Raw genomic sequence first — 11,861 nt, forward strand, 5'->3', positions numbered from 1 at the left:
CCATACATTTTGCACTTATCCAAGATTTTACTATTCTGGTAATTAAGCCTGGGATTTCTCTTAGGATGTTTTACAACATTTAAACATTTTAAATATATAGCATGCTTTTATTATATTTTTCACTACAGACAGAAAATCTGAACCATGGCAAACAAGCTAAATTTCTCCTCATAATTAGTGCAAATGAGTATTTGAAAAAGCAGGCATTATAGGTCCTCCATACCTTTGATGATATCATCCTATTGTCTGGAAACTTCTGATGAACAAAACTCTCGTATTGGGGGAAATGATTTGAAACATAAATTGTCCTTGTGGGACTCTGGTGCGGTGGGTCAAATCCCTGCAAAAGAAAAATTTGTCACATATTTCATAATATAAAGAACAATGCAAAATACAATCAAAATTTAAATATCATTAATTTTTGGTTTTAGTGATTAAATAGTACTAAACCTGTCTTTCTGAACCTTGTTCATGTGACCACAACTTAAAACTAGAGGAAAATTAGCAAGTCGCTCCTGATAAAAGGGTGGGAATCCTAGCAATACACAGAACTTAAAAAGTAAAAACGGTTGACAGAACAGAAAGCATGTTTTTGTTAAAGCTGATGCAAAAGAACAGATTTATCCAGGTAATTGCAAGGCACAGGATGTAAAGATAGGTCAAGTGGCTCAAAGATCTATAGAGAGAGTGCATGTAAGGTGAGAAGATCCAGGAACGAGTTAGTCAGATTGGAGTTCAAGTGTGTGAGGTTGAAATGGCTCAAGAGCAGAAAAAGCCAAAGTTGACCATTCTGTAAAAAGATTTTCATTCAGGAGATTCAGGCTTCGCTGTTTGGCCACCATCTACTGCCCAGCCCAATTGACCTGGAGAAGATGGTGATGAGCTGCTTTGTTAAATAGCTGCAGTCCCTTCAGTGTAGGTACATCCACAATGCTAGGGAGAGAGTTCAAGGATTTTGATCCAGCAACACTGAAGGAATGATTATCTTTCCCAGTAAGGGCTGCGATTGGCTTAGTGAGGAACTTGCAGGTAATGGTTTCCCAATGTATCTGCTGCCATCTGAAAGGACAAGGGCAATGATCATGTTTTTGGAAGGTGCTGTCTAAGGAGCTTGTTGCTTCTGTGTTAGAGGCAGAGGAAGTGAAAGTGAAAATGAAAATCTATGGACTTGGTGCCATTCAAGTGGGCTGTCGTGTTCCAGATGTTGTCAAGCCTCAGTGTTATTGAAGTTACAGTAATCTACTTTTGCTTGCAGATTATTGACATGCTTTTGGGAAGGTGGTGTGTTTTTGGGAGGGGTGGAGGTGGGGTGGGGAAGTGAGATCGGAGAGAAAAGAGGGTGTTCAGGTTGGATATGATCATTGTTTGACGCTAGTGTGGAACAAATATTACTTGCTATTTGTCAGCCCAAGCTCGGATATTTTCCAGGTCTGGCTGCATTTGGCCATGGACTGCTCCATTACCTGGTGAGTCACTCGTTGTGTAATCAGCAGCAGACATTTCCACTTCTGATCTTATAATGAATGGAAGGTTGTTCACAAAGCAGCTGAACATGGTTGAGCTTAGGACACTATTATGAAGAACACCTGCTGCGGTGTCCTGTAGCGGAGTCAGCTGACTTCTAACAACCACAAACTTCCTTGTTCATTGGAAAAACAAACTCAAGATAACAAGTGAGACAATATAAGCTAGAAAGCAACGGTCTAGATGAATTCGAATTATGGAAGGGTCGAGCTTAACTAACCAGTATAGCAAGGTTGATGATGCAATTTCAATACAGCAAGATCACAAAGTTTTTTCACATAAAAAAAAAAATCAAACTCCCTAGTCTTTGCATTCAGAGATCATACTTGACTTTGGACCTTCTGGCTCAGAGGTAGGACTACGAATGCATTGCAAAACCGGTCTTTTACAAGGTCTCCCTAACACTGCATGTAATTAAGCAGGTCATGAGTTAATAGAATAATTGACTGGGTCACCAATACACGAGACTTCTAAAGAAAGGTGGGACCACAAGGGCAGAATAACTTCTCTCCCCTTCCAACTCCATTTTGATTTAGCCCTTCTCCTTCTCCCACCTCTCCCTTACCTTTGGTGGCCTGCATTCCCCTACCGGGCTTGCACATAATTTGATTAATTGGAAACAGGGTTAATTATTGGGTGGCCAGGACGAGAATTGACTGGACAGAGGAGATAAATTCCAATCAACCTGTTCAGAGATGCTATGACACACCTCTGGAACAATTAGAACTTGAGCCAGGAGATCCAGGTTCAGAGGTAGAGACATTTCTGCTGTTATCATGAGAGCCCTAATTGATGGGTAGATATAAAGAAGGAGCAAGTGGGAATGGTGTTTGGCAGAAGCTCCAAGATTGAGCTGTTGTTAAACTCCAACCACGATGAATGATGTCTTGGTTTATGCCTCATTAATTAAATTGGATCCAAATTGACAGAAGCAAGACTATGCAAAACAAGTAGAGAAAAGGAATAAGAAAAACAAACAAACAACTTCGTAACTCAGGCAGCATCTTTGGCAATAAACAGAGGTAATGTTTCGGTTTATGGCTTTTAACCAGGACCATAACAAAATACAAATCAATGAGTTTTTCAAACCAATGGAAAGGGAGAGGGTGCACGTCAAAGGAAGTTAAATAAAAATTTCATAATGCAACAGCCTTAAAGTGACCGTGGGTATAGTAAAGAAAAAGGTGGCGTCCAACTGAATTTTGAATTCCTGCATAAAGTGATAAGAGGATGTCAACTTTAAGTGTCTCTTGAATGAAGAAAAGAAGTAAAGTTGAAATATTCCAACTAATTGTCATTTCAACACAAGTTAGCTTTAATGTTTAAGTTCCAAATGGAAATTTAAATGTATTTTAATACTGCAGTATTAAAAAATCATGAACATTAGCAGTAAAGTCGACATAGGAAGAGCAGCATGCAGGATGATATGTTCAGAGCTTAGGAGAAAACAAAGTTTATAGTCATATGAATTGCAAGTACAGGGAAAGACGTGAAATGTGGCCAAGATATTCCAGAATTTGGCAAGCTTTAGATCTAATTGTACAAAAGGCTGCAATAAAAACTGCCAGATCATTCTTTTGCTTATAGTAATTGGACAAATATTACAGGAAATAAAACCCATTGGATTATTTAGAAAAGTGGAATGAATTTAAAAAGTTTGCACGAATTTGAAAATTCTGATTAAGTTATGTAATTTAATTAAAAATTAGTGAAAAGAATTTAGTCAAAAAAAATGAAATTTAGTATAAATTAAAATTAGAACAGGGCGAATTAAAAGTATTGTTAATTCAAAGTAAATATTTACAGCCAACCAAAATATAATTAATCATGAATACATCCAGGCCTAAGCTGCCAAGTCATCTGGTCTCCCCATTTTTTGCCCCCCACCAGGTCTCCCTGCTATAGGAAGGATGGATGTTGTTAAAACTTGAAAGGATGCAGAAAAGATTTACAAGGATGTTGCAGGGGTTGGAGGCTTTGAGTTATAGAGAGAGGTTGAATTGGCTGGGGCTATTTTCTGTGGACCATTGGAAGTCAAGGGGTGACCTTATAGATATTTATAAAATAATGACGGGCATGGATAGGATGAACAGCCAAGGTCTTTTTTCCCCAAGGTAGGGGAGTCCAACTAGAGGGTATAGGTTTAAGGTGAGAGGGGAAAGATGTAAAGGGGACCAAAGAGGCAACTTTTTCCATGCAGATGGTGGTGCGTGTATGGAATGAGTCTCCACAGGAAGTGATGGAGGCTGGTACCATTGCAACATTTAAAAGGCATTTGAATGAGTACATGAATAGGAAAGGTTCAGACGGACAGGGGCCAAATGCTGACAAACAGGGCTAGATTAATTTAGGATATCTGGTCAGCATGGACAAGTTGGACCAAAGGGTTTCCATGCTGCACAGCGCTATGAATATGTGAGAGTGAAGTGATTCTAAGGACACTTTTCTCATTTTAATTTGGCTTGATGGGGAACTAAATAGTGGAGGAGATGTTTTGTCCAGATATTATTCCCTATTACTTCATAAATTAAAAAAAAAACTTATGAACTGATGAGAAGCGTACAATTCTCATTCCTGCTAATATCTTTCCGTAACTTCACTGCTGCCACTGTGCAACATGGATGGGTTCCTAAGGACCCCTGAAAACTGACATATCCAAATGAGAAGGAAGCTAGCTAGAAATCTGAATAGATGGATATGTTCGCTTCATATCCTGATCTTTATTCATCTGCATCTTCATTAAATGAATGGTCAAAAATCTGACAAATACAGCATAGTGTGGAAAAATGTAAAGTTGTTCACTATGCTAGGAAGAAAAACAAAGCAAATGATTTAAAAAAAAAGAGAACAACTGCAGAATTCATAGGTACAGAGGATCTAGGCATTCAAGTGCATGAATCTCAAAAGGTTTCCTGCATCAGCTCAGGTTACCATAAGAACTCTCCTTCTCAACATCTACCATTGCCTGTGGTGTGGTGACCCTCAAGTAAAACCATCACCAGCTGTGTCTCTCCCTCGCTCTCTCATATGGCATTGGTGAAACAATTACTCAAGGATGAGCGGAGCAAGAGAATAAGAAGCATGGGCTCCTGTAGCAAAACCAGTAGCTGCGTAACATCACAAAATCAAGAATGAAGCTTTTAGTGAGTATAACTGATTAATGTTTCAAGATTTTAAAGTATCAGTAAGATAAACAATTTGTGCTTAGGTCTCCGGTGTTTTTTTCTCTTCATTTTCCTGCTGAAGTATAATATTGATACTTGTTGAATTTTATAAAGTTAAATATCACAATGGAAAAGCAGGGAATCTAGAATCACTAATTTTATATTCAAAAACAAATACGATAGTGATGGTAGAACAGTTGATATTTTGCTGCTGGAAACAGTGATCCAGAGCAACTGCATTTGTACTAAGTGTTTGAGGCTTGACGAACTTGGATCCAAATAGAGGAACTGGGTCCTAAGCTGCCGACATTGTAAAATCTGGAAGTGAAGGTTATCTGGACAATTCACTTCAGAGGGCAGATGCATCCCTCAGAGTAGGTAATTAGAAACTGGAACAGATGGGTGTGACTGCAGTTGAGGTAGGTATAAGAACACAAGGGTTGCAAAGGAGGAGCTTGCAATTGTCCAAAAGTTACGTGCTTCTTGTAAACTGTGCAGTCAAGAACGGGAACTGCAGGCAGAATGTCTGAACTGAAAGGCACCTTGATGCAGACAGCCATTCAAGTGAGGGAACGGAATAGGGATATAGCAGTGATATAAGACAGTATAATTGGGGAGATAGATATTGCTCTCCACAGCCATGAGTGGGATTCCCGAAGGTTAAGCTGACTGCCCAATGCCAGGGTTAAGGACATATCCTCAGGACTGAAGAACTTGAGAGGGTGAGGGGAGGGATTCTGTGGTCATCGTCCACATTGATACCAATGACATTTGTAGGATTAGAATGGATGTTCTGCTGAAAGATTTAATAGTTGGAAGCTAAATTTTTTTTTAAAAATCAGAATAATCAAGGTAATAATATTGGGATTACTACTGATTCACGAGTAACCTGGCACAGGGTAAATAAAAGTCAAAGAGTTAAACTTGTGGCTCAAAGATTGGTGAAAGGTGGAATGGGTTTCAGTTCATGGAGCACTGGCACCTGTATTGGGGCAGAAACAAGCTATTCTGATGGGATGGACTTCAGTTGAACATTGTTGGGACCATTGCCCTGGCAAGTCAAAAAACTATGGCTAGAGAGGGCTTTAAGCTAACTTTCTTTTTGGCAGGGACGCTGGGGGTGGGAATAGAGAAGAAAGCAAGAGAAAAGAAAGAAAGAAAAAGAGAGAGAGAGAAAAAACGAAAGAGGAAAAAAAAAGAGAAGAGAGTTCAGAGGAAATATAAACTTACGAAATAAGAGGACATAGCAGCTTACAGGACAGTTATTTGGATAATGATACCCAGAATAGAATAGGAAGGGACAGACTACAAACATAGAAAATCAATAAATAGGGTCAAAAGGGGGAAAAAAATTAAAGGCAAAATTAATGGCTCTTTACTTGAATATGCAATACTTGAACTCTAAACAAAATAAATAAATCAACTGCACGAACATAGGTAAATGGGTATGATCTTGTACTTCTGGGAGCATGATTACGTGGAATTCAAAGCAGAGTACTAAAAATGCTGGGAAATGACAGACAAGAGGAAAAATTAATTAGTTAGCATTGTTAATACAGGATGGACTAAGTACTATAGCAAGAAGTGATCTTGGATCAGAAGATGGAGAATCCATATGTAGAGGTAAGAATTAGCAAGGGGAAGATGACACTAGTAAGAGTAGTCTACAGATGTAACAATAGTAGAATGTGCATGGCTTCTTCAGCGCAATGAAAGTGAAAGTCACCAACAGTAGCCAGGTACCTATTTCACTGAGAATCAAAAATGAAGAGGCTCTCAAAAAAACCAAGAGACAGTCAACGTTCCCTGGAGCCAGTGATGCAAGTGTTCTCAACACAATCCCACAACTCTCAAACTGTTACCATCTGAGCACACTCTGACCCACTATGAGATTGAAAAGCCCATTTAATAGCTGAAAAAACAACAAGATTCTGGTGCAGATGGAATCCACTGTGAAGTACTAAACTACAGCAGAGAGGCACTCTTGACAAATTTACAACCCCATTGCCCTTGCCTGGAATGAAGAGAGCATGCAGGAGATCTCAGATGCCATGATTGGGATGATCCTCAAGAAAGGAGACAGGTCTGACTGCAGAAATTAGAGGGATTTCCATACCGTCTGCCATGGGAAAGGTCATCATGAAAATCCTCCTTGAGACAAAGGCTCATCCCAGAATTTCAAACAGTTTCCACTATCAAGAAGCATAATGGACATGGATTTGTGCCACACCACAAAATCAAGAAAAGTGAAAGGAACTGCACCAGCATCTGTAAATGGCCTTCAATTTCAAAAAGACTTCTGACTCAGTTACCTGGGAACGATTGTGGAATATCCTCCTCAAATTCAGCTGTCCACAGAAATTTGTCACCGTTCTCCGCCTGCTTCATGATAACATGCAAACTGTGATTCTCAATAACGGATCCACCACAAGACCCGAGACAAGTGCAAAATGGGGTCAAGCAGGGATAAGCCATTGCACCAATGTGACATCTTCCTCGCCACAACACTTCATCCCATATCCCTGTAGTACCCTACCAGAGTGGAGCTAAATTAAAGACAAGTGGGAAACTGTTCAGCCTTCAACATCTCCAGGTCAGAACCAAGACCACCCCACTTCTGTCATCAAGGTGCAATACATAGATGACCTCTACACACAGAGGCAGAGCTGCAAACAATTACCGACACCTGCACTGAGGCATGAGACAATTGGAATTATGACACTCTCATCCCACTGTGCTAACTTGCCTGTTGCTGATTCTAAACAGACTTTTGGGAGTGAGGTGGCAAGTTACTTGCCACACAGATGACCTAGCCTTGACTTGTTCTTGTAGTCACAATATTGATCTTCCTTTCAAGAGATTTCACTTCCTTGGTAACACGACTGACTCCCTAGGAAATTAACGGTAATTCCATTGAATGTCAGGGAGTCAATTTAGAATTTTCTTTTGTTAGAGATGGTGACGATCAAGCACAAATATTACTTGTCACTTGTCAGACCAAGCCTGACTACTGACCCAGCCCCACTGCACACCGGTTGTTTGCTTAACTACAAACCTAGGAATGGAAATAAACACTAATTGTTAATGAACACCAGCATTATGGCCTTACCTTAGAGAGGTCATGTACAAAACAGACGTTTGGCTTTAAAACACTGCACTGGGGAACTCCTAGAACAGGTGCAGCCGTGACAAATTAGATTTTAAAGAGTTTGAGAGAATAACAGAAGTGGTAATTTTATTTTCAGACTGGAACATGGTGGACAGTGGCATTCAAAGATCAGTGATATATATTTTTAAAAAACACAATTTCTATGAAAAAGTGACTTTGATATTGAAATTTTGAAAGGCACCCATGAGATCAAACTTTATTTCCATCCTCACTGTTGCAACTCTTGCAATCATCTGCAACAGAACATAGGCTAGGATCTAGGCCGGGTAAGAGGCAGATGGAATTTAGTACAGGAAAGACAGGTGGTTAGACAGGATAGGAAGAGGCGATACAAAAATTGTTACACAGCATCAAAAAAAGTGTACAGGAACACAGGATCTAGGAGAGCGCATGTCTAGATCTTTGAAGATGTCAGAATATACAGACAGTGGTTAGCGAAGCATTCAAGATTTTGGGCTTCAAAACCAGAAGCACTAAGTTCAAAAGCACAGAGATTTTGCTGAAACATTATGAAGTTCTAGTTAAGCCACAATTAGAGTATTGTACTCAGTCCTGGGTCCCATAAGGATTGCGGGCCCCGAGAGTGTGTGGAAGAGATTCAAACGAATGGTTCCAGGGAAGAGACAATTTACCTACAACATTAGGTTGGAGAATTTGGGTTTTTCCTCTTTGAAGGAAATGAGATTGAGAGGAGTTTTGATAAACGTACAGGTTTAGATAAGAGACAAGGAAATCCATTCCATTAGCTATTGGTGGAAGGACTATAGGATACAGCAGTTTATTTTTTAAAAATACACATTAAAAGGTAATGGCATGAAGTTTGCTTCCCATAAGGGTGGTGGAAGCAGAGAAGAAGTGAACCTGAAGAAACATGGGGATAAAGTTCAGGAACAGAACTGACCAGATTGCTCCAAGGAAAGCCAGCATAATCTCAGTGGGTTGAATGGCTTCCTGATTGCATTTACATAGCATATTTCAAAAGAGAAAAACTTACCAAGTACAGCTACAACCAAAATATCAACTATATTCAATGAAGTGATGACCTTTCTCACCTTAGAAAAAGGACAGTTGTTTAATTGAAATTGAGTCACAGACTCAGATGTACAGCATAGAAACAGACCCTTCGGTCCAACTCAACCACAATGACCAGAAATCCTAGGTTCATCTAGTCCCATTTGTCAGCATTTGGCCCATATCCCTCTCAACGCTGTTTATTCATATACCCATACAGATGTCTTTTAAAATGTACCAGCCTCCACCAATTCCTCTGGCAGCTCATTCCATGCACGCACCATGCTCTGCGTGAAAACGTTGCCCTTTAGGTCCCTTTTAAATCTTTCCCCACTCACCTTAAACCTATGCCCTCTAGTTTTGGACTCCCTGCCCTGGGAAAATACCTTGGCTATTCACCCTATCCATGCCGCTCGTGATTTTATAAGCTTCCATAAAAGGTCATTTCTCAGTCTCTGACACTAAAGGCAAATAGCCCCAAATCTATTCAACCTCTCTCTATAGCTCAAACCCTCCAACCCTGGCAACCTCCTTGTAAGTCTTTTCTGAACCCTTTCAAGTTTAACAACATATTTCCTATAGCAGAGACACCAGAACTGAATGTAGTATTCCAACAGCGGTCTAATCAATGTCCTGAACAGCCACAACAATGATGTCTCGACTTCTATACTCAATGCACTGACCAATAAAGGCAAGCATACCAAACACCTTCTTCACTACCCTGTCTACCTGAAACTCCACCTTCAAGGAACTATGAACCTGCATCCCAAGGTATCTTTGCTTCGCAACACTCCCCAGGACCCTACCCATTAACTGTATAAGTCCTGCCCTAATTTGGCTTGTGAAAACGTAACACTTCACATTTATCTAAATTAAATTCCATCGACCATCCTCAGTTCATCGGCCCATCTGATCAATGTCCCATTGTACCCTAAGTTAATTTTCTTTACCTGTCCATTACACCACCAATTTTGGTGTCATCTGCAAACTTACTAACCATTCCTCCCATATTCTCATCCAAAATTTTTAAATAAACGACAAAAGGTAGCGAACCCAGGGCCGATCCTGGTCACAGGCCTCCAGTCTGAAAACAACCCTCCACGCCACCCTCTATCTCCTATCATCAAGCCAATTTTGTATCCAAATCGCTAGGTCTCCCTAGATTCCATGTGATCTAACCTTGCTAGCCAGTCCACCATGCAGAACCGTGTCGATATGGACTTCAGCAAGGCATTTGACAACGTCCACAGCTCTACCTTAAATCTGTGTCACTTCTTCAGTAGCATCAATCAAGTTAGTGAGACACGATTTCCCACGCACAAAGCCATGTTGACTATTTGTCCTTGCCTTTCCAAATACATGTAAATCCTGTCCCTCAGAATCCCCTCCAACAACTTACCCAAAGATGTTCAATCTTTTCATGATCTTTGGAAGTATATAATTTAGCTCCAGTATTTTGGATATTTAATCTTGTATCTAAGCAAATAGACAACACAAACTTAATCTAGGTTTAGCCTTGAGTTATTGCAAAACTGATAACATTTCTTGCTCAACACTGGTGCCAGACTCCACAATCACACAGATAACACTGTAGCCTTTGATCTTTCATTGCTTGTCAGGTAATTTGCCTGATTCTCCAAAACCTTTCCTTGGACCCTACAAAAAAAAGAGTTCACAACTTAGCTCATTAACTGTAAACTTAAATTCAATACTGTCTCCATAATGAAGATCACCCTCTTCCATCCTCACTTGTGCAGTAATCTGCTAGCTAAAAATCATCCCTGATTTTGCTACCATAAATCAGATTGGCCATTTGTCATCAACAAATGCCAGCCCTTACAAAAGGTGACTGCCTGATTCCTAAGCCGCATAAAGGTCTCCTGTCGACCAATGCACTGATTTTAAGAATTGCATCTGTGTTCTCAAATCCCCTTTTAGCTGAGTAAATTACACAACCCCTACAACTCTAACTTCTTTAGATTTTTCATTATCACTTCCTTCATGCCACCATGAGCAGCTGCATCTTCAGCCATTAACACGCCAACACAAATTCTCTCAATTTTTCTGCTCCTTTGACTCATCTTACAAACTGCTTCTATAATCAAGCTTTTAATCATGCATCCTAACATTGTCTCCTTTGTTGCTGTGCACTTTTGTCTGATTATGATACTGCGGAGCTCCTAAAAGTTGTTCAATTTTCCTGCAAATATTACTAAATATTGTGCTGTTAGTACAGCACATGTCTGAAAGACTAAAACTAACAGTACATACTATCACAGAAAATACTACACTTCCTGGTGCCAGCATTTTAAACTATGTCAGAAGGTCACGGATTCAAGCCCCACTCCAGCCATTTGAACACATAATCAGTGCTAACTTTCAGAACTGTTATTAAATGCAAGATTCTACTAGCCTATTGAAGAAATATAAATTCACTTTTCTTTAAAGAGCAAGTGAGTTTTCCTGCTATCCTGGACAACCCATAATTCAGTTAATTGCATAAATAACAGATTAATAATTTCTAAATTCTGAAGTGTTATACTGAACTCAGCAGTAACTATTTTTCTCTGCACAGATGCTGCCAGACTTGCTGTGTTTCTCCAGCATTTTATTTGTTTCCAATTTCCAGCATCCACAAAGTTTTGCTTTTATTAGTCATTTATCACATTAACAAGAATGATATCTGGGTTAAAGTAAAGTAGTTAAATTATGCTCACAACTCTGTCTGTATTTCCTTAAATTTGGGGAATTTAGGGATGGTCAGAAATATTTAAGATGACAACGTTTTAATGGGGAGGGAGATAAACTGCCTATGCTCAGAATCCAGAACAGGGAAGTATAACGTTAAAATGTACATTTAGGAATGATTTCAGGAAGAGCGGAGCTGAAATGGAACCTCCTTTAAAAAAAATGTTGAGTTTGGTCAATTAATAACTTTAAATCTTAGCTGAAAGTGGTAGTGACATGAAACCAAGTTAGGCAAGTAAATACAA

The 11,861-nt window shown here is 39.6% G+C and overlaps 1 protein-coding gene across 1 annotated transcript in view; it reads right to left on the minus strand.

The window, feature by feature from the left end:
- The window catches only part of LOC125481077 (phospholipid-transporting ATPase IF-like), a gene marked incomplete at its 3' end in the record, with an annotated part of 33,150 nt that overhangs the window by 19,651 nt on the left and 1,638 nt on the right, over positions 1-11,861 (minus strand). Inside the window, exon 2 of the mRNA XM_048592205.1 lies at positions 224-340. Within this exon, the coding sequence (XP_048448162.1) occupies positions 224-340 (117 nt within the window). The remainder of the gene's footprint in view (positions 1-223; positions 341-11,861) is intronic.

Source organism: Rhincodon typus, unplaced genomic scaffold, assembly GCF_021869965.1.
Source record: "Rhincodon typus isolate 14 unplaced genomic scaffold, sRhiTyp1.1 hic_rhity00000811, whole genome shotgun sequence".
Taxonomy (NCBI): domain Eukaryota; kingdom Metazoa; phylum Chordata; class Chondrichthyes; order Orectolobiformes; family Rhincodontidae; genus Rhincodon; species Rhincodon typus.